A 23,508-nucleotide genomic window follows, 5' to 3' on the forward strand; every position below is an offset into this window, starting at 1 on the left:
TCGTTCAGAACTTTCGCTTGTAGAAAATTTGCCTCGTGAAATTCGCGTTGCAAAAGTTTCTTTTCCGATTAGCGTTTGTACCTTGTTCGTGCATAGTTCGATTGAGAGGAAACGCCATTAATACCAAAAATATTTCGTTGTTTGCTTACGTTATTGCACCTCGTGTAATGAACATGCTGCGCTTAAATTTGATGCTGCCGTGAGCATGTGTGACCCGGGAAAAACGTCAGAAAATTTAAGGTGCCAAACATACAGGGTGTGCTGTAAGTCTTAACCGACTTTTATCTCATCGACCGTTCATCGTAGAGGTATGGCTTTAATTTAAAAAAAAAAATTCTCAAAATCTGTTCAAATATCGCCCTGTACCGGTTGCGGGAGTGAAAATACAGTGTGTCACGAAATAAAGTGTGTCAGTAGCCCTTTGCCTCTCTCTGATTAATTCCGGCTCTGCTTAGCCTTGCGATCACGGAATGTACACAGCTTGTATACAGTTTTATAAACTCTTGTCTATCATTTGGAAATTCAACCCTCACACACTGATTTCTCGTGTGGGAAAGGGACCCTTTTCCGAAAAATTTCGTTATAATTTCAGAAATCAATTACTTTACAACATATGGCTTATAAAAACCACAGTATCAAGTACAGAAACGAACTCACACTTGCATGCATGGACGTATTAGACATGCATTACGTATTTTGGTGAAACACTAACATTTTGTGGCCCTTTAGTCTATTAGCAGGGTTGGGTTTTTGCCGGGAAAGTGGGAAAAAACCAGGCAAAAATTGGCAAAATCTGCAAAAATTGGTAAAAATTAGTCTTCTTACTCAAGACATAACAAGCTTGGTTTTTCAATTACAAAATATTCCCGCTTAATACAGGTTTTACTGTATACAGGGTGATTCAAAAAAGATGGGAACAAAAACTTTAAAAGAAGATGGCACCTATACCAATACAGACGATTGTCGTCAAAGAACGAATGGTCTAACATGAAACGCAAACGCGCTTGCGCGTTTCGAAACGGCCGCTCCGCAAACGTTAAAACGGCATTCCTGTTGAAATTTATCATTTAACACCACGCATGCAAATGTAACCTGGAGGGAGAAGAAGAACCCGTATGCAAATCTGCTTCGCAGGGAATAAAGGGAACTGATGCCAGCCCTGTGAGTTTATTCCATCGTGCAACCGTTCTAACAGTTGTAAAGTACGGGATAATGGCGCACTTTAGTAATACTGAGTCCGCGCCTTTTATTCACTGTGCCGCAGATTTGCAAACCATTTCTTCTTCTTCAGGTGCCCGATGAATTTCAACGGGAATGCCGTTTTAACGTTTGCGGAGCGGCCGTTTCGAAACGCGCAAGCGCGTTTGCTTTTCATGTTAGACCATGCATTCTTTGATGACAATTGTTTGTATTGATGTGTACTAACACCTCTTAAAGTTTTTCCCATCTTTTATGAATCACCCTGTATACATGGTAAAATATTATACATTGCCCATAAAATGTAATTGTGGTTGTCTTATATTACCCAATTAGAAAGTTGTTTCTGCTGAGACGAAGAAAAGTTGTAAGTGCAATATTTGCTGAGACATTTGAATTCAAAAGTAGCATTTTTCTTTAGTTTGGTATTTCTTTCCCAACTTTTCCTCAATTTTAAATTTAAATATATCACTAAGAAACGTGAAATGGTTTTTTTTTTGTAATATGGAGAATGTGCCGCAATCCACTCAAATGATGTGGAACTGCACTGCGGGTCACTTTAGTGATCGGTAAATGTGCCGTGGGGCTCTTGAGCGATTCGCAAATGCGCCGTGGGGCATTTTAATGATCTGAGGATGTGCCGCATGCCAATTAAATGAAGTGGAACTGCACTTCGGGCCTCTTCAGTGATCTCAAAATGTGCTGCGGGCCACTTGATTAAATCTGGGAACATGTCGCGGGCCACATCAGATAATACCGATACCACATTTCACCCGTGGGCCAAAGTTTGAGCATGTATATTTTAGGGAGTGTGGAGCCACTTTATGGGTTTGGGAACATGTCGCGGGCCTATTAATTTATCTGGATATGGACTATGAGTGTCTTCGATGAACTGAAAGTGTGTCGTGGGTGTTTTGAGTGATCCGGAAATGTGCCGTGGGCGATTTAAGTGATCTCAGTTCTGGATCAATTGAATGACATGTTTTCAAATCAATGAAGTAGACCGCGCTCCTGGGATTCTATCTGTCTCGACCCAAACTTGATTCGCAGGGGTTTTCTATATGGGTCATATAGATCCACGCCATGTTGCCCTAAATGCACTTATTGCGTCACTGGTTTCAATAATTTTGAAGGACAAACCGTTCCATTGGTCGTGGCTGGTCAAAAGGGTTAAGAACCCCCGGTTTATGCAGTGGTTGTTTTCGTGAAAATTGGTTTTCTATTTTTGGGTTGCCGTATTTTTCCGATGTTATTTGCCATTAATTTTTTATTTATTCGCAGATTTTGGTAAATGAAGAAAGCTTAAAATTTTTTCATATCAATGCTTTCCAGAAATTTTCGTGCCGTAGATCGGGGGGTTCTCAACCTGTTCTCCGTGTGCACGTAACGGGCGCTCCGCAAATATGAAATGAATATAAAAAAGAGGACTACGGAGCTCCGCCATGGAAACTATAAGCTAACAAGAGCTCCGCAAGTCAAAAAATAGTCGAGAATCGTTGCTGCAGATCATATAACCTTCAATGAATTTGTCAATAACGTGCATTTATGGGTCTCATGCTTTCGCGGTTTCGAATTCCCTTCTGGAGCTCGAAACTTTATCAGTCAATAATAAGTACCGCGACACTATTATGTTTGATGATATATAGAGGGTGAAGAATACTTGCTTCCCCTTGCCGCATTTAACTGGATCCCAGAGGATACTTCCAATTAGAAAAAGTATCCAAATAACTTGTAGAACTCCGAAACGTCAAGAAGGCAGGCAAACATCAAAAGACAAGAGCGCATTATCTTGACTTTCAACAAGTTAATGCGTCCTGCCATGGTGATGTATTGTACAGGATTGGTTTGAAGGAAATGAAAGAGAGTTTACTCTGTGTTTAGGTTTCCCCTCTCCCCTAGATCTCAATACCATTGAACATTTGTGGGATGAGGTTGAAAACACCAATCAGACCTCTTATAGTTCCATAAACACCTAATCTCACACTGTTGGAAAATGTTATCCATCAAGCATGGTCTCAAATTCTACAAACCAAACGACCTATCAACATCTTGTAGAGTCAAGATGAACCAACGCTGTATAAGGCAAAAGGTGGCCCAAAGAAATATAAACGAGATTGTCATTTTTGAGTGGCCTTTCAGTGTATGAGCCTGGTCGTCCACTTGAGGATATTGCGAGTGATACCAAATCGCTTTTGTGCGCGTGCGCAAGACAACTATAGCAGTTGTTTTCGCTCGTGGTAGGTTCTAGTGATTGACCAGCCTTTATTCTCATCCAAATGCAACTAGATCAGAAGCTAGAAGCAAAGAGCGTTCTTAAAACTTAGTTAGCGTACTTTAACACCTTTCAGTTCATTTAAACCATATTCAGTCATTTTTGAAAAGCTGTATGTACTTGTTTCATTAGTATAGATGTCCCTCTGCACATACACAAATGGGGTGATATCGTGTTCCGCCTATAATTGCACCAACCGATAGGGAAAATTGAAGGAAGTTGCCCATCATTCTTAGCCAACTACTCTCAAAGTTTTGCGAATTCTTCCTGTACAGAGAATACTGTTACCGCCCTCTTTTGGACCGAATCGCACTATTCATAGGAGATAGGACGAGATTTCAATGTGCAGCATCAGGTAGTCTGAGGGCAAATTTTTCTCGTGTTTCTTTTAACCATGCTCGCGAATGAGTAATTCAACCGACTGCTTTTCATGTAAAATCTGGAGGCAATCGAAACATAGATTTCCAAGTTATGTCGAATCGATGTAATGTGTTCATTTTTTTATCAAACAGGTACCCGTAGAGCCACAGCCTCACCTGAATCATTGTTGAAGTGTGGAGAAAAGTCCATTGATTCTTGAAAAGGTGTGTACGGAACGCTATGGCAGATCGTCATATAATATTCGACTGTGTTTAGAAGTGATGATGGCAAAAACAACGAATGATGTTTCACTTGCTCACGCCTCTTACTCGGTCATAGTTTCATTTCGTAATGCAAGGCTCACAATTATACCACACTCTAAGAAAATCATTTTGATGTAGTGAAATATTCTCAAGATGCATTACTTACTCGTGATCGGACCTGCACCGTTGGAAAGTCTTATGGGGGTGCTGTTTGTAATGAAAGGTTTACCAGAAGGCATCATTCATATATGAACTCGCATAGAAATCCACCCTACAGAAAAACCTGATGTGAGGTTTGTGGTACAAATTTTCTGTGTATTTCACTTTTGAGCGTTATGTGAGAGCCTACAGTGGGAAAAAAAGCACGCTATTGTCAGATTTATGGTAAAATGTTTTCGAGTGTCGCAAACCTGAACGTTGATAACGCAGTTAACGCTGGAGAAAAACCATATGTGTGTGAGGTTTGCGGAAAAACGTTTTCGGGAATTTCACACTTGAACGTTCATAGAAGAGTCCACACGGGAGAGAAGCCATACGGCTGTGACGTTTGTGGTAAAACGTTTTCGCAAATTACAAATTTGAAGGTCCATAAAAGAATCCACACGGGAGAGAAGCCATACGACTGCGATGTTTGTGGTAGAGCGTTCCAGCGAATTTCACACTTGAACGTTCATCAAAGAGTCCACACTGGTGAAAAACCTCATGTGTGTGACGTTTGCGGTAAATCTTTCACGCGAAATTCAAGTTTGATCTTTCATAATAGAGTACACACCGGAGAAAAACCGCAGAAAAAGACGTATGTTTGCGAAATTTGTGGTAAAGCGTTGTCGTGTGTATCCAATTTAAACGCTCATTTAAGAGACCACACGGGAGAAAAACCGTACGAGTGCGATATTTGTGGTAAAGCGTTTTCGGATAGTTCACGTTTGAATCATCATTCAAGAGTCCATACAGAAGAAAAGGCATACGACTGTGATATTTGTGGTAGAGCATTTCGACGAATTTCAAACTTAGACGTTCATAAAAGAGTCCACAATGGTGAAAAACCATACGAGTGCGATGTATGTGGTAAAACGTTTTCGCAAAATACAACCTTGAAAGCCCACAGAAGAGTCCACACGGGAGAAAAACCGTATAAGTGCGATATTTGTGGTAGAGCGTTCCGGCGAATTTCCCACTTGAACGATCACAAGAGAGTCCACACGGGAGAGAAACCATACGAGTGTGAAATTTGTGGCAAAACGTTTTCGCATGGGTCACACTTGTACATTCACGAAAGAGTCCACAGTGGTGAAAAACCATACGAATGCGACGTATGTGGCAAAGCGTTTATGCACGGGTCACATTTCAACGTTCATAAAAGAGTCCACAGTGGTGAAAAATCGTATGAGTGCGATGTGTGTGGTAAGAAGTTCTCGCAAAATTCAAATTTGAAAAGGCATAAAGGAGTCCACAGAAAAGAAAAGCCACACGATTGAGAAGTTGGCGCTAAAAACGTTTTCGCAAAGGATTCCATAATAATGAAAAACCATATGGCGGCGGTACTGGTAAAAATGGTAAACACTTTTTGCAGATTTTCACATTCTTTCTGCGGTTTTCCAAATTCGAGGCGCGAATGGGAGGCGATCTCTCATTTAAGAAACTGTCTCAGAGAGCAGACAGTCCTACAATACGATACATACACTCACCTCACACACCACGTTCCAAGATGTACCGATTCGTTAAAGATGCGAGATGTTAAAGATTCTCCACTGAGGAATGTGTACGAGCTACATGTTCGATTTAGTAGTGGTAGTAGTAGATTTCACATTCTAAAATGCGTGTGAAAAGCTCAGGGAATGTGAAATAACGTTTGAGTTCCTGTAAAAAATGCTCAGAAATCTCAAGTTTAAATATTACTCGATTTAGATGACTAATACCAAGTTTCAATTACAGACACGGTAGAGAAATATCGTATGATATGAATGACGTTTGGAATGAAAAGTTTCCATGAATTGTATAGTTCAGCATTCACACTGCTACCATTTTTCCCTACTTTTTGTGAAATTACTAATTCTACTTTTCCTACATTCCACCTGGTCCTCCTAAAGGACGATATACAACCTCTGACAATAAAGTTTGGCGAATGAAGTCAGAACGGCCGATCTGGCAACACTGGCGAAGCAAAACGCTGCACATGCGTAGCGGCAGGTGTTGACCATCTGCCGCCACCGTTGTTCAGTTGAGCGTCGTTTGTGTTCCGTGAAAGACTTGTTTTACAAAGTGCTTGTTAAGTGCGTTGGCTCTTAACTGAGAACAGGAAAATTAACGAGGTGATCAATTTAAAGTACCTGAGGGAACGACGATGAATGCTGCAAGGTACATTGAAATTTTGACCCGTTTCATGAAACGTCTACGCAGGGTACGACCTCAGTACGCACAACAAGGTTCATGGTTTCTTGTTCACGACAATGCTCGCCCTCACACAGCCAATATCGTCAAACAGCTCCTGGCAAAAAAAAAGGGGGTGCTGCAAATTGAACATCCACCATACTCGCCAGATCTCAATCCTCCAGACTTCTTCCTATTCCCACGACTCAAACTCGCTTTGAAAGGAAAGAGATTTGACGATATTCCTGACATTCAACGAAACGTGACGAGGCTTTTGAACTCCATCCCAAAAGAAGACTTCTTGCAAAGTTTCCAGGACATGTATAGGAGATCTCAGCGGTGCATAGTAGTGGGAGGTGGCTATTTCGAAGGACAGTAAGGTAACTTTCGTTAACATTTCATCTACGTTGATGTTACAGGACTATTCGTCGAACTTTATTGTCAGAGGTTGTATATATCTCGGGTTTTTCAGTCTAAGTATCCGGGAATCCAAATAATATTCTTCTCTGAAGTCGTTAAAAACTTCTGTTGATAATGAACAAACCTTTAATATTCACTAGCTTAAAAGCGTGGGCCATTCTTTGTAAAATTACTTCCGTTCCTAGTTTGACATTTCTGTGTATATGTACAAATAAAAGCATACAACAACAGAGTCCCCATGTAAGAAAGCGATCGGACAAGGCAAATAGTTGGCGTAAACAATGTTTATATACAAAGCTCTGTAAAACACTCGAGATAGAGCTTCATCAGTCTAAGACGATCATGGTTGGTGATTAATAATGATTTACAGTGATTAATGGGTGGTACACAAAATGTTTAAAAAGGTTAATAGTGCAGTAAAATCATAAGTTTCCGCTAGACTTGTTAACGTTTGGCTTTATAATTCAGAAGTTTGGCATAATGCTTTTAAGAGTGGCGTCCAAGAAATATTCTGAAGGAGGAAAAAATCCACATGCCTTTCATGATTTGTTGCTTATCGAGGAATAGGAGACTAGAGATCTTTTGGATGCGCTATATCTCTACTATGGCATGTCGAGAATGACTGACAAAATTTAAGAATTTGATCAGTTGCAACCATATAAGGTAGATTACGACATTGAGTACGCTAAAATACAGGCATACTTAGCAAACTTGCTGACACAAGTTCAGAATAACAGAAACAATCTCCAGTCACAATTCCCCCGAGGCCCAAAACTATGAATAATATATAGAATTCGAGTTCAAATATGCAGAATATGTGTACACATATACGTATGCCGGCTCTGCAAGCTCATAATATTAATTTGCACGTAAAAATGATATATAATTTATAGGTAACGAAACATTATAAGTGGCATTGACTAATATGATATGTGTGTTCAAAACTGTAAATAACTGAACTGCAATTCAGTGTTTTGGAACAAAAACATATTTATGCCGGCTCCGCAAGCTCATAACATTAATTTGGGCGTAAAAATATAAAATGATGTATATATGACATGAATGTCGCTCTCCACTTGTTAATACAAGAGCACTCGTCCGGCAATCGAGAGACCCGGGTTCGACTCCCGGTAGAGGCAGAGATGAGTTTTTTCCTTCCTTAAAAAATTAACATCTCAAATAATAAATATCTTCACAACATCCAGTCTTCTGTATATCTTGTAAATGATGTATAATTCATATTTCGCGGGCTTGATGAGAGCTGAGGATAAGAGAGGTCTTGGGTGTCCTCTCTTAATGGCACCCAAGACCAACCACTCTATCCCTCTCATGGGCGGAGCTCGAAGAGAGCCGTAGATGGAGGGGGGAGGCTTTGGGTGCAGGGCAGCCCCCACTCCATCCCGCTCGATGTGCCAGGGCTCTCCGTCGCCAAATGGCGAACTATAAAGAGGGCTGCTGTTGATTAATATGGACATGTGTGCTCAAAACTGTAGATAACTATACTGCAACTCAGTGATGTATTGTTATATACAGGGTGATTATAAAAAAACTATCCCGCGTGACATATGGGCCCCTAACTATCATACCATTCACAGAAACTGAATGAAATTTTGGCATAAGGCATTTTGAGGTATGCGCTCAAGAATGATATGGAAAACAACAGTGTCACTCTAACAGTTACGGTTACAGTGAGAAAATTTCGAAAATATCAAATGGCAACACCAAGTTTTTTGTATTGGAATGTGATCTCCATTGTGAAAAACCCTAAATAGCGTTCGAACGGCAACTGTAGCACGAAAATCACCGGCGGTAGATGAGGACAACCAATAAGGACAGAGAAGCAGCATAAAATAAAGCATTTTATTGTGTTTTCCACATGACCTTGTGGAGGACTAATCAGGCCTTGTGGGATCGAAGAAACGGTGTGACGAGTGAAACGAACATTAATGCTCTGGTGCACGGCAAAGTCCTTTTTACTTGCCTAGCTCCGTTGATTTTCGTGCTACAGGTGCCATTCCTACGCTATTTTGTGTTTTTCAGTATGGAGATCGCATTCCAATACAAAAAACTTGCTGTTGCCATTGGACATTTTAGAAATTTTCTCACTGTAACTGTTAGAGTGACACTGTTGTTTTCCATATCATTCTTGAGCGCATACCTCAAAATGCCTTATGCCAAAATTTCATTCAGTTTCTGTGACTGGTATGATAGTTAGGGGCCCATATGTCGGGATAGTTTTTTTATAATCACCCCGTATATTAAAAACGTATACGTTCAATGTTCTTGTTATGAAGCAAAAACATTTCTCTCTCTCAATATATTATTGTTATATGTTTATGAATTCTTTTTATTATTTATTGTACGATTGTTTCGTTATTTCTGTTGAAAGGAAAAAGACATAATTTGTATAATTATTTGCATTGGTCATTATGCGATGAAGAGAAATTATAGGAAAAGAAACTCGTTTCAAATAATGTTTTGTGCTTGGATAAATGTTCTTGAATCGAGATGTTTTTATTGTCGTGATGAAATGTCAACCCACATTTATTATTTCATGTAAGTAATAAATGAAATATAAATGCAGATTTGTCTCACGGTTAGAGTGTTTGATACTCTGTTTTATTGCGGTGAGTTTTCTTTTTTGATAATTAATGTAAAGCTAGGTTTTCCTAGGAGCAGGTTTACAGCGCGAGCGGCGTGAAAGTTCTACTCCTAGGGAAAACCCGGCTTAAGCGTTACCGAATCCAAGTAGGTTTCGGAAACATGCTTCTACCAGACATAAATTACTTGAGCCAATTATTGAATAAATAAATCCATGCGTGAAAGTTTTTCAATTTGTATGGGATGTTGCTTCGTTGTTTCTGATCGTTACAACTACTTTCCCGCAATATTAATTTCATTTGAGGCCGTTTTGTTCTGTTTTCTCGGATAATTATGATTATAAACAAGGGCGTAGTGGGGGGGGGGGAATGGGGGCATGGCCCCCATATCCTGGAGCGGGGGCCCTGGTCAGACTTTTCGCGGACCCCTTCTGTAGTTAATTTATAGCGTGAAAAAAGCAAAAAATGATTAGCACTGTGCCGGGGCCCCCCTTTGTAGGGGCCGTGCTTGTGGGTCTGGGTCCCCCCCCCCCCGAAATTTGAGGAAATGATCGAAAAAAGGGAAAAAGATGGCCAAATCTATTGTTCTATCACTTTGGTCACCCCCTCCCCCCGAACGAAATTTCTGGCTACACCCCTGATTATAAAGACTGCTGTACTTACCTGTGCTACCGCTGGAACCTCATAATATAATGTATTAAATGTTCACGCTAATAATTTTTCTTTTTCTTCTAATATGTCCATGTTTAAAACAAACTGTTTCAATAACTTGGCGGTTATATTTCAAGTTCGATTGGCAGTGGATATGGATTTTAATGTGTACAGTGTCTCTGTATCAGAGAGGATTTAGCCTTTCAGTTGTTGAATACATGTACTTGAGTTTTTTTTTCAGTCGAATATCACTCAAATAATCTTCAACGTTTTTTTTGCAAGATTCATCGTTTCTGTTCATGCGTCTTCTAAAAAGTCGTCCCTCGACCCTATTCATTGTTGACTCTTCATCATTATTGTCTGGGGAAAACCTTACCGGAGATGAGTCCAGTGCGGAAGTATTGGAGGTGCCAGGGGAGTCAGAAATTTTGAGGGCCCCCCCCCCTTTTGTATATTTTCATTAAAGGAAATCGACTTACAAAAATTCATACATTATTGCGTTATATGCAGAAATGCTGTGAAATATCTACTAAAAAAATATGTAACACTGAATTATATGTAAATAAACGAAAATTTTAGAATCAATGAAAATTCGTTACCCACAAATATTTTTTGAATTGGCGAAGATGAGACAATTCAAAAACTAATGAAAGTAATAATCTAAGAACTAATGAAAATTTAGAATGGATTCAATCGAGAATGAGAAAAATGAAAGAAAATAATGCTGTATAATATCGATAGAATATTCAGAGTTAATGGACAAATAATTAGCAGAATTGTTAAAAATTCGAGTGCAGTGCCCGGTGCAATTCCTCCTGTCTCACACCGCTAAGAAGGGCTTTATGAGCCCTGGGTTGCGTGACGAAATGCTTTAATCGGTAATTAGAAATAACTAAACCTCCTTTCGCGCGAAATGCCGTATCTTTTTTTTTTAAATAATTTAGGCTTTCTTCTGACTTTCAGCAAGTGCAAACTGGGCTTCTTAAGGGAAAATAATTTTTACCAAATATATCAATAAGAGGCTTTTATATGGAAGCGAGATATCTCGTCATTGCCGTTTAAAGAGTTGAATCAATTATAAATTGCACCACTGGTGGCATGTGCTTAAACGCAGACATATTTGCGCCCCCTATCCCTTATTTTTGGAGAGAATACATTAATGAAAATTACGATACGGATGCGAATTCGAAATTAAATGAAGAATAATAATATAATATTCATTTTATATAAATGAGGGATTTCTATACCCACGAGGTAGCTATAGTCGAATGCTATCGTGCTAGATAGCATAGTCGTTCTTGACTGGAGCCGTGTCAGCCTCATTGTTATGGGAGGGCGGCATGGCTTAAATTGCCTGGGCCCCCAGGTCCCGTTGCCTACAACGTGTACGAATGAACAGACATTGTTATCCCACTTAGGGACTATATAATTAATTTCGCCACGCATCTGGTAAAAGTCTCCCTTGATCGTGACTGCCACATAGGAAGCTCTGACTGAAGGCTCCACCCTTGTCAATAGCTCCTCCCAGGCCGCAACTAGATGCTTGGCCACTCGGGACAAGCCATCACCTCCTAGAGATAGAAGGCCTCTGCGCTGTTTGCCATAAACGTCATTCAGACTACCTAGCGAGTTTGCCGCATTTTGAAGCACAGCGTCCTATTTCGCCTATAGAAGCTCGTCCACAAAGTAACAGAAAACCCTCGATGGCTGCTTCGTCAGAGGAGGACTCGGACGAGGTGGAGGAATAAAGTGATAAAGGGACGCTCAACATCGCCAGTGAACCGCCCTGCCGCTGTGGTGGTCGAGTGGTCATAATGACGGACTCGCATCGCGGGGATCCGGGTTCGAACCCCACCGCAGTGGTGGTCGGCTGAAGTTGGTTTCCTGTGGTTCCCAACTTCGAGGCGCAAATGCGAGCCGATCTCCCCATTAAAAAGTCTCGCCACAGAGACACGCTTACAACGATAGATTGTTCAATCATTACACTTCACTCGCAGTTAGAAAAACTGGTGGCAGATAGCAGCACGACACATAACAAGCATTACACAGAAGCAAACTTCACGTAAGGTTTCACTACACGTACACACACATTCCCGCATGTACCAATTCGTTAGAGGTTCCGCAGAGGAATATGGACGAGGTTCATGTGTGGTTTAGTAGTAGTAGTAGTGAACGATCCCTCCAACACATCCGAAGATACGTTTTCAACTTTCAGCTTAGATACGAAAGCAAACGACAAGCACCGACAACATCATCTGCCCCCGAAGTGGCACAATGTCGCGAGCCAGAAGATGAACTGCACACAGGAAACGCTGCGCCCCGAGGAGGCGAATGCTCGCGAAGCAGTTTCTGACATTTTTGTGAATAATTGTTAAATTGTTATTTGATGATGAAGAAATTCTGGAGAGGTAGGGCTTCGCTGGGTGGTGCGCATGTGCAACATCGGGAGCCACAGCATGGTAAGGAGCCAGATGGCAGAATTGCATCAAATCAGGTCGGAACGAGCGGCCCACAGGGACACCACTAATGCTAGGCTGCTTGATGGGAGGGGGGGGGGGAGACTGGATAGTGGTGGATAGTCCCTCATCATGGATAAAAAGAGGAAAGAGGGCTGGATGTGCCGGACCGGGTGGCCTTCGAATGTATCTCGAGGGCTTCCCGGTCGGACACCCTCAGCACTCTCCAGCACGGACCAACTCAGCCGAGTAAATGGCTAATATCCCTAGCGGGACAGAGCCAGGTCCCTGCCTAGTAAGAACAAGGTAAGAAGCGTCCTATTTCGTTTCTTCTTATTTTGGCGTAGAATCTTACGGATAGGCTCACAAATACTACGTGTTGATTGCATGTGGGGCATAGAAATCGTCAATTCTTTTCCGCGCAAGGATGATACTAGCACGAGCAGGGAATTTTTTCCCCTGAATATTCTGAGGGAAAATGGACTACTTACTGACGTCACGAGCAGAGTGCGGAGGCCTATCTCTAGGTGGTGCTGCACAAGCGCGCATTTTGACGCCCCCCGATAATGTTGAAGGAGAGGTTTCAGAATGAAATTTGCGCCCCCTCGGGGTCCAGCGCCCGGGGCACGAGACCCGCCTGCTCCCCCTCTAGTCGCTGCCCTGCCTCCTCCCGCCACCCCTTCTTCTTTAAGGGGTTTTGCCCTGGTCCCTCGCCTCCCTCCCCTTAATTTTAATAGGGAAAAAATCGTCTTCCTCGTCCAGCACCGTGTCTCCTGCCCCCTTTTGTTGGGGTCATGTCCGGGCAAAGTCCTTTCTACGTCAGCCAGCAGCTCGGATAAAAAAAATAATGGGGGGAATAAATAATCCATATACCGAACCTCGAATTTCAGTTGAAGTAGCTCATCTCGCCTAGAGATGGCGCTCCTCGCACAGCAAAAAATATCAGTGGAGGGGGCAGGGAGGAATACACACACAATATCACGTGGGTTAACGAAACAGTGCAGAGGCAGTCTTCCTTTTGTGTCTTGTCGGCGTCAGCGGTCGTTTCGTGATTTTGAATTAATTCTAATTGCTATTTACTTGAGAGAATTCATCCTTCTTTTAAAACATGTTGGCGGCATAAAAAGAACATTCTTGAGCAGGAACGTCACGGGTAAGCTATTTTATGTCTTCCCAACATCTCATAGCAGCATCTGCCATTCCAAAGCTTGGCTGCGTGTGTGTGTGTTTTGGCTCGATTTTTGGCACTTTATTATTGTTCTTTTTTCGTGTGTGGCCATGGGCGTAACGAGATTTTATGAATTGGTTCAGTGATGGTAACTCGTGGGAAGTTTCCCATATTCGTGGGAAAAATTGGCCAAAATTTGTCTAAATGGGAAATTTCTTAGCATATGTGGGAAATTTCGAGAGAGTTCATCAAACAAAAGAATTGACCATACGCATGGCCCCCACAAGGGGTGGGCTGACAAAGCTCCAGCCATGGAGCCCGGGACGATTTTCACCATTTTTTTTGCTTTTTCACGCTATAAATTCGTCATAAAGGGGCCCGTGAAAGTGTGGTCGGGAAGGGGGGGGGAAGGCCCGCGAAAGATCCCAGCCCAGCCCCCAAAATTGCTCTAGGATATGGGGGCATGACCATACGTCCCGCATTTTCTCCCGTAGTTTCCGGGACGGTCGTGGTTTTGCCCTCCGGTCTTCGACTTTCTGAAAAAATGTCCCAGTTTTTCCCTTTTTTGGTCGAAGTTTTCTTTAATTTGTCATTTAATCAAAAACGTTGATACAGGTAGTTTTTTTTCAACGGCTTGATACACTGAAGAGCCAAAAAAACTGATGAATCTGCCTAATATCGTGTAGGGCCCCCGCGAGCACGCAGAAGTGCCGCAACACGACGTGGCATGGACTCGACTAATGTCTGAAGTAGTGCTGGAGGTAATTGATACCATGAATCCTGCAGGGCTGTCCATAAATCCGTAGGAATAAGAGAGGGTGGAGATGTCTTCTGAACAGCACGTTGCAAGGCATCCCAGATATGTTCAATAATGTTCATGTCTGGGGATTTAGGTGGCCAGCGGAAGTGTCTAAAGTCAGAAGAGTATTCCTAGAGCCACTTTGTAGCAATTCTGGACGTGTGAGGTGGTCACCACCGATCACCTGTCAGAGTCGTATCTAGACGTATCAGGGGTCCCATATCACGCCAACTGCACATGCTCCATACCATCACAGAGCCTCCACCAGCTTGAACAGTCCCCTGTTGACATGTAGGGTCCATGGATTCACGAGGTTGTCTCCATACCCGTACACGTCCATCAGCTCGAAGCAATTGGAACCGAGACTCGTCAGACCAGGCAACGTGTTTCCAGTCCTCAACAGTCCAATGTCGGTGTTGTCGGGCCCAGGCGAGGCGTAAAGCTTTGTGTCGTGCAGTCATCAAGGGTACACGAGTGGGCCTTCGGCTCCGAAAGCCCATATCGATGATGTTTCGTTGAATGGTTCGCACGCTGACACTTGTTGATGGCCCAGCATTGAAATCTGCAGCAATTTGCGGAAGGGTTGCACGTCTGTCCCGTTCTTGCATGATCCTTTTCCGGCCACAGCGATGTCGCAGATTTAATTTTTTACCGGATTCCCGATATTCACGGTACACTCGTGAAATGGTCGTACGTGAAAATCCAAATTTCATCGCTACCTCGGAGATGCTATGTCGTTCCCATCTGTCTTGCGCCGACTATAACACCACGTTCAAACTCACTTAAATCTCGATAACCTGCCATTGTAGCAGCAGTAACCGATCTAACAACTACGCCAGACACTTGTTGTGTTATATAGGCGTTGCCGACCGCAGCGCCGTACTCTGATTGGTTCCATATCTCTTTATTTGCATACGCATGCCTGTACCAGTTTTTTTGGCTCTTCAGTTTAGAATGCAATATAGAAGTTCGGAAAATTTCATGAATTATCGCTTATTTTGCGTGTGGGGGGGGGGGGGGATTAGATCCGCGCTTGGCTTTGGCATCATATCATTACAGCCGATAGTGTTTAGCGGGACATTTCTTTTGGGGCGTTTCAAGTATTACGTCAGCAAATTTTTAGCCTTTTTTAACCCCTCCCCTCTTGCCAACAAAAGTCTGACCCCCCCCCTCCCCTCATTGTCATCAAAATTTCGTCAGCACTGCCCCCACCTCCTAACGCATATTGGTGTGGGATCAGAAACGTGAGGGAGAGGGGCATAAGGCAGACGGAAAAAAATATTTTCTTTACATGTTAATATAATCGATTTCTGTCAATTTCATTGCTATTTGAAGGGTAAGAGCTCAAAATTTCTCTTTGAGAAATTCATTGCGACCCACCCTCCATATAAATAATATGGTAAACCTTTGACCCGCAGACCAAATGTGGCCCTGACGGTTATCTGATGTGGCTTGCCCCCCAAAACCTAATGTTGTGAAAATAAACTAAGCGGCGCATTTACAAATAGCTTAAATGACCCGTGGCACAATTCCAGAGCATTTGAGTGGCCCGTGGCACATTTACAGATCACTGAAGTAGGCCTCAAAGATCACTTTCACATTCAAAGATCACTTTAGTAACTCGCGACGCAGTTCCAGAACACAAACGATCCGTGACACATTTAGAGATCCATTGAGTGACATGTGGCACAATTTTACAGCACTTATCTACATCACTCAAGTTACCCGCGGAACATTCCCAGATCACTTAATTCATTTGTGGCATAATTACGGATCACTTCAGTGATGCGTGGTACAGTTCCACAGCACTTAAACGGGCCCAAACACATTTCCAGCGCACTCGAAGGATCCGTGAAACATTTAGAGATCGCTGAAGTGGGGGGGGGGGGGGGGGGACTCTGTAGGGGACTCATATCAATAGTTAGAATGATAGTTTAGGTGCCCACAAACTAGCGAAAGGGTTTTCTCGTTTTTAGCACACCGAATAAGATGTCATTAAGAATATTTCATATTTTCATAAAGGGTGGTTGATGATGTAAGCATCATCCAAACTCCCCCCCCCCTTGTCATCAAATCGGAAACCCCCTCTCCCCCATCGATGCTGACGTAATACTTGAATGACCCCCTTTCCCGCTGCCATATCGGACCGCCCTGGGATGGGACGATCTCGTCATTTTTTTGTTTTTCCACGCTATAAATTCACTATGGGGTGGAGGGCCGCAAGATTTCGGGGCCATGCGGTCCATTTCGACCATTGTTTTTTTTTCTTATTCCCCCCCCCCCTCCCCCCACCCACCAACATCCGGGAATTAAATCAATCAATTTCTTCTTACGAATCACCGAGCGAATGCAAGTGCGACATTCGCACAGGGCTCCAAAATTTAAACACCAGGACAACCAAGCATTTTTTTTCTGGCATACAGGCATTTGGGAATGAGAGAAATTTTTGAAAAATAGCATTTAGCAACAGAATTTAGCATTTAGCAATGGAATTTAGCAACAGAATTTAGCATTTAGCTATAGAATTTAGCATTTAGCTATAGAATTTAGCATTTAGCTATAGAATTTAGCATTTAGCTATAGAATTTAGCATTTAGCTATAGAATTTAGCATTTAGCTATAGAATTTAGCAACAGAATTTAGCATTTAGCAATAGAATTTAGCTATAGAATTTAGCATTTAGCTATAGAATTTAGCATTTAGCTATAGAATTTAGCATTTAGCTATAGAATTTAGCATTTAGCTATAGAATTTAGCAACAGAATTTAGCAACAGAATTTAGCATTTAGCAATAGAATTTAGCAACAGAATTTAGCATTTAGCAGTGGAATTTAGCAACAGAATTTAGCATTTAGCAGTGGAATTTAGCAACAGAATTTAGCATTTAGCAATATAATTTAGCAACAGAATTTAGCATTTAGCAGTGGAATTTAGCAACAGAATTTAGCATTTAGCAGTGGAATTTAGCAACAGAATTTAGCATTTAGCTATAGAATTTAGCATTTAGCTATAGAATTTAGCATTTAGTAATAGAATTTAGCAACAGAATTTAGCATTTAGCAATAGAATTTAGCAACAGAATTTAGCAATAGAATTTAGCAACAGAATTTAGCATTTAGCAGTGGAATTTAGCAACAGAATTTAGCATTTAGCAGTGGAATTTAGCAACAGAATTTAGCATTTAGCAATATAATTTAGCAACAGAATTTAGCATTTAGCAGTGGAATTTAGCAACAGAATTTAGCATTTAGCAGTGGAATTTAGCAACAGAATTTAGCATTTAGCTATAGAATTTAGCATTTAGCTATAGAATTTAGCATTTAGTAATAGAATTTAGCAACAGAATTTAGACCAAAATTATAGAATTAGACCAAGTCCCCTGGTCTTAATTTAGGGGTGAGTCGTTGATCCAAGAGGCATAGTTCCAGTTGGAAAAAGTATCCAAATTACGCGTCGTGGACCTCATATTCGGCATTCAAAATTGCAGGCAACAGTTTGTATAGTTATTGAAATACAAAAGTAACTTTCTGTACGGACACCCTGTCCTCAAAAAGCCAATTAGAAAGTTGTTGACCTGTTTCTTTGTTGGTCAAACAAAAACAATCCCACGTTTCTAAGTATTTGAATTCAAAAATCTGAGAAATGTTGGGGGGGGGGGGGAAATAAATAAACGGGCAAGTTCACATTATTCCGTTAAGTTCACCCCCCCCCCCCACAACTTAGATTTTTGAATCCAAATATCTCAAACGAATATTGCACTTGAAAAACGGGGAAATTATTTTTGGGACTGAAGAGAGGAAACGGGCCAACGACTTTGTAATTGGGGGGGGGGGGGTTATTGATGAGGTGACCATACGTCCCGTATTTCCCGGGATAGTCTCGGTTTTTTTTGGCCGTCCCGGTTTTTCCCGTTTCTTACACGAGGGTTACCTGAATTTTTATTCATTATTGAAGTCAAAGAATGAAATTATTTTCCCACTCATAAATTATATTATGATAATTACAATTATAAATAAGAATATTAATCTCTCACATTTGTGTTGGTGAGCGTTTTATTTCGTGGAATTCATTTAAATCTACTGCAATTCGTCTCTAATATTTGGCAACTTTGTTTTCTTTTGGCGATAATTGGCGATGTCCCGTATTTGGAATCCCAGTTTCCCCGTATTTCTTTCGAGGAAATATGGTCAGCCTAGTTATTGAGCTTAGGGGGGTGGCCGTACAAAAAGTTAATTTTTTTTTTTTAATTTTAGTAACTATACAACAGCCGCTGTGGTGGTCGAGTGGTTATAGTGACGGACTCGCGATGCGAACCCCACAGTGGTGGTCGGCTGAAGTTGGTTGTCTGTGGTTGCCAACTTCAAGGCGCGAATGCGAGCCGATCTCCCCGTTTAAAAGTCTCGCCGCAGAGAGCAACAGGCCTACAACGTTACAAATATTCAATCACTACACTTCACTCACAATTTGAAGTATAGATGGCAGCACTGAAATATCATACACAACACTAGCTACACACTCAGACTGTTAGGTGTACACACTCACTTTGTTCCAGACTCTGCCACGCACGAAGCTGGGCTGGAAGAGATCTCGGCAACGGGATAAGTCCGGTGGCAGAGACCCTGGCGTTCATTCATCCAGTAACTATACAACACCTTGCAATATGAGTGACTTATTTGAGGTCTATACGTTATTTCTAATTGTAAGTATACCTCTAGGATCAACGGCTCGCTAGTAACTTGGTAAACAGTGATTATGCATAATCACCCACCACCTCGGCAATGTTGATGAATTTTAATGTGTTTATCACTTTCTCACTGGTGATTACCAATAAGGGACCGTTCAAGTGTTACGTAAGCAAATTTTTAGCCATTTTTGACTCCCTTCCCCCCCCCCCTGTCAGTAAAATTTCGTCATCACTGTCCCTTACCTCCTAACGGATCAGAAACGAAACTTACGCGGGAGGGGGGGGCATAGGGGGCTCGTGCGCCTCCCCCCCCCAGACGAAAATGAACTAAGCGGCACATTTACAAATCGGTTAAATGACCCGTGGCACAATTCCAGAGCATTTAAGTAGCCCGTGGCACATTTTCAGATCACTCAAGTAGGCCCGTGGCCAATCAAAGATTACTTAAGTAACCCGCGACACAGTTCCAGAACACTTAAACGATCCGTAGCACATTTAGAGATTCCTTGAGTGTCATGTGGCACAGTTTTACAGCACTTAAGCGGTTCTACATCACTCAAGTTACCCGCGGAACATTACCAGATTACTTAAGTGGTACGTGGCATAACTACTGATCACGTGAGTGATGCGTGGCACAGTTCCAAAGCACTTAAGCGGCCCGGAAACATTTAGAGATCATTAAAGTGGCTCTGTAGGGGACTTATCAATAGGAAGAATGTTAGTTCAGGTGCCCAATAACTATCGAAAGGTTTTTGGTGCACCGACGAATAAGATGACATTAAGAATATTTAATATTTTCATAAAGGGTGGTTGATGACGTAAGCATCATCCAAACTCCTCCCCCCCTTGTCAGCAAATCGGAAACCCCCTCTCCCGCCACCGATGCTGACGTAATACTTGAATGACCCCTTTCCCGCTGCCACATCGGCCCGCCCTGAGATCGGACGATCTCGTCATTTTTTGTTTTTCCACGCTATAAATTCATTATGGGGTGGGGTAGGGGGCCAACCCCCCCCCCTGTCATCAAAAGTCAGCAAATCGGAAACACCCCCCCCCCCCATCGATGCTGAAGTAATATTATTTACCGAAGTAATAATATTACCGATGCTGTGACCCCCTAATTCCTGAAGGATAAATTTCATGAAGTTCTCTGCACCTATTATGCAAGTGTTCTGATCTAGGGGGTCTGTCCCTACTATAAGGCAGGGTTTCTCAAACCTTTTCCACCCGCGGCGCCCAATTTTCCTATGCAATGCTTATCCGCGACCTACGCCGGCTCCCCCAGAGCTGTTCAAAGCATATTTTCGAAAAAACCTCTGTCATGGTTACCGCTCCGCGGCTCCCCTGACAAAGGATGGATGCGCACAGTTTGAGAACCTCTGTACTAGGGTAAGAAATGGAGGTGAATATTTTAGCGTACAATGTAATGACGTATCAGTTAGCGTACTTCAAGGCCCGAGTTCATTTGAACCACATTCGGACATACACTATCTTGAAGAGCTGTTCCCTGCCCGTAATTCCTCACCAATGCCTTTCATCTCATAGTTTCGCAAATCGTTCTTACACGGGTATGACAGTTGTTTTGAGCTGATTCACACTATTTATTGGATGAAATTTCAATGTGCAATACCAGGTAAAAAATAGGGTAAATTTCTCTTACATTGGTCTTTACCACATATAGGTCAATTAGTAACTGCTTTCGTGTAAGATATGCAGGCAATCGAAGCAGAGATTTCCATGTTATGTGGAATCTATGTAATATGTTCACGTCACAATTTTTTTTTTTCCCATCAAACAGGTACTTGTAGAGCCTCTGAACAATTCTCGGAGCATGGATAAGGAGAAAGCACGCTGATTCTTGGAAAAGCCGAATACTAAACTGGATCATATCATGTAATGCACGTAAGAATCCACACTAGAGAAAAATCAGATGTGTGTGTGTGAGGTTTATGACAAGTGACTGTATATTCGACTTTCGAGTCGTCGTAGGAGAGCCCACAGTGGAGAAAAACCACTCGAGTATCAGCTTTTTACAGTAAAATGTTTTCGCGTGTCACAAATTCGAACGTTGATAAAAGCGTCAGCAGGGGTGGTAAAACATACGACTGTGATGTTTGTGGCAAAGCGTTTTCAGATCGATCACATTTGAACGTTCATAAGAGAGTCCACAGTGGCGAGAAACCGTATGAGTGCGATGTATGCGGTAAAACTTTTTCGCAAATTGGGAATTTGAGCACCCACAAGAGAGTCCACATGGGAGAAAAACCGTACAGCTGTGATGTGTGTGGTGAAGCGTTTTCGTGTTCGTCAAATCTGAACCAACATAAAAGAGGCCACAGCGGTGAAAAACCATACGAATGCGACGTGTGCGGTAAAATTTTTTCACGAATTTCAAGTTTGGCCAGCCATAAGCGAGTCCACACGGGCGAAAAACCTTACGAATGCGACGTATGCGGAAAAATCTTTTCGCACACTGCAACTTTGACCAGCCATAAAAGAGTCCACACGGGCGAGAAACCGTATAAATGCGACGTATGTGGTAAAACCTTTTCGAAAATTACAAATTTGACCAGCCACGCCAGAGTCCACACGGGCGAAAAACCATATTGCTGCGAAGTTTGTGGTAAAGCAGTTTCTTGTTTATCGAATTTGAACGTTCATAAAAGAGTCCACACGGGGGAAAAACCATATGAATGCAATATATGCGGTAAAGCATTTCGGTACGGATCACATTTCAACGTCCATAAGAGAGCCCACGCAGAAGAAAAGCCCGCACTATGACGATGTTTGTGATAGAGAGTTTCCGCAATTTCACACATGAAAACTGGTGATGAGATGTTTCGGACCCGATAGCGATTTTTTCGCCAGTATGATTTGATTTAGGGATGGGAAATTTTACCCACCGGTTGGCAATGACTGGTGGCTTGCTCAATGTCGCGTTTTCTGCAACGGGAGAAAAAAAAATTCTTGCATTTTTACTTTTATTAGGTAAAATATATTCCAGGGTTCAACTGGTTCGCATCCAAACGGTGTCTCAGATGCTTCCCCCCTAGGGGGGACAGAACGGGGGTCACGGTTGGTATGTGTCTATAAATCAGGTTATAAGATACTATAATTAGGTTTACCTCGAAGTCCCCTTCACTGAAGCTCTGTCAGCCTCCTGCCAGGGCGGCATGTAAGCTCGAGCCGCCCCTGATATCAGCGTTACCGAATTCACGCGTACGTTGCTATAATATGTCTCTACTTAGGCATATGAATCCGGCGAGTTAATATTGAATAGTAATAATAATAGTAACAATTAAATAATAATAGGGCGCGCGGTAGCCCAGGTCGATAAGATACTCGCCTAAAGTACCAAAGGATGTTTAGAGGTGTCGCAAGTTCGGTACCCGGTTCGTCTTCGTCAGAAAACTTTCCTGACACAAACAGAAACGGCGACACGACCACAGAAAAAATTGCTACCGCAGGGAGTCCCACATCGAGGGGTTAGCGCACCAACCTCTCCCGATGAGTATAAAAAAAAAAAAACAGGCCTGCCGTTCGGAATCGGCAATAAATTGTAGGTCCCGGTCTAATTAGCCCTCGTTTGCAGAAAATGACCGTGGTGCGACAAAAATGATTGAATAAATCCATGCATGAAGTCGAATTGTTGAGCTTGTGTGGGATTGCTGCGTAGTTTCTGACCGTTTCGGTTATTGTTTCCCTATGGGAATTTCACAATTGCGATCACCTCGTACTATTTACTCAGATAATTATGATCACAAAAGAGGAATGTCGATCTTTGGTGCCTCATAATATTATGTATTAAATGTTCATGTTAATTATTTTTCTTTTTTGTACTTTTTTCCCCTCTTTTCAAACTGTTTCAATATTTTGGAAGTTGTATTGTTAATTCAATCGGCAGTGGATGTAAATTTTAGATGTGCATCTGTATCAGGAAGTTTTCCAATAAATGTACTTGTGTGTGGTTTTTTTGGGTGTATTTCTTTAAGGTGTCCGACTACCTTTCTTGTCACTTTTCTTTAAAATGGTTCTGGAGTGAACTTTAAATACATTTTTTGATAGAAAGTGTCTGGAAATGGTGGAAACAGTGACAAATTTTGGTCTATCTATTATATTTTCTATGAAAAAGTCGTTTTTATGTCAAATTTTAGGCAAAATTCATGTGATATTCGAAACGATTGCAAAAAGTTTTATTAATGAAATGCTTTGTGATTTTCACAGTGCATTTAGCTAGTAATGCTGCAGGTTATGAACCAAAATTTAAA

The 23,508-nt window shown here is 41.9% G+C and overlaps 2 protein-coding genes across 3 annotated transcripts in view; both read left to right on the forward strand.

Moving 5' to 3' along the window:
• The window catches only part of LOC149070793 (uncharacterized), a 21,578-nt gene extending 12,096 nt beyond the window's left edge, over positions 1–9,482 (forward strand). The window contains exon 2 of the mRNA XM_089248771.1: positions 3,982–9,482. Within this exon, the coding sequence (XP_089104897.1) occupies positions 4,482–5,570 (1,089 nt within the window). The 5' untranslated portion in view covers positions 3,982–4,481 and the 3' untranslated portion in view covers positions 5,571–9,482. The remainder of the gene's footprint in view (positions 1–3,981) is intronic.
• LOC149070794 (uncharacterized) overlaps positions 1–23,209 on the forward strand; it is a 24,935-nt gene extending 1,726 nt beyond the window's left edge. The window contains exons 1-2 of one of the 2 annotated variants that reach the window (XM_089248774.1): positions 13,500–13,742; positions 21,039–23,209. In XM_089248774.1, the coding sequence (XP_089104900.1) occupies positions 21,281–22,021 (741 nt within the window). In that variant the 5' untranslated portion in view covers positions 13,500–13,742; positions 21,039–21,280 and the 3' untranslated portion in view covers positions 22,022–23,209. Of the gene's footprint in view, positions 1–13,499; positions 13,743–21,038 lie in introns of those variants that run through there. The other variant, XM_089248775.1, reaches the window with a different exon arrangement.
• The last annotated feature ends 299 nt before the right edge of the window (positions 23,210–23,508 follow it).

Source organism: Pholcus phalangioides, unplaced genomic scaffold (assembly GCF_987345545.1).
Source record: "Pholcus phalangioides strain wild (caught in Gottingen) unplaced genomic scaffold, Ppha-v1.0 ptg000020l_1, whole genome shotgun sequence".
In the NCBI taxonomy this organism is placed as follows: Eukaryota; Metazoa; Arthropoda; class Arachnida; order Araneae; family Pholcidae; genus Pholcus; species Pholcus phalangioides.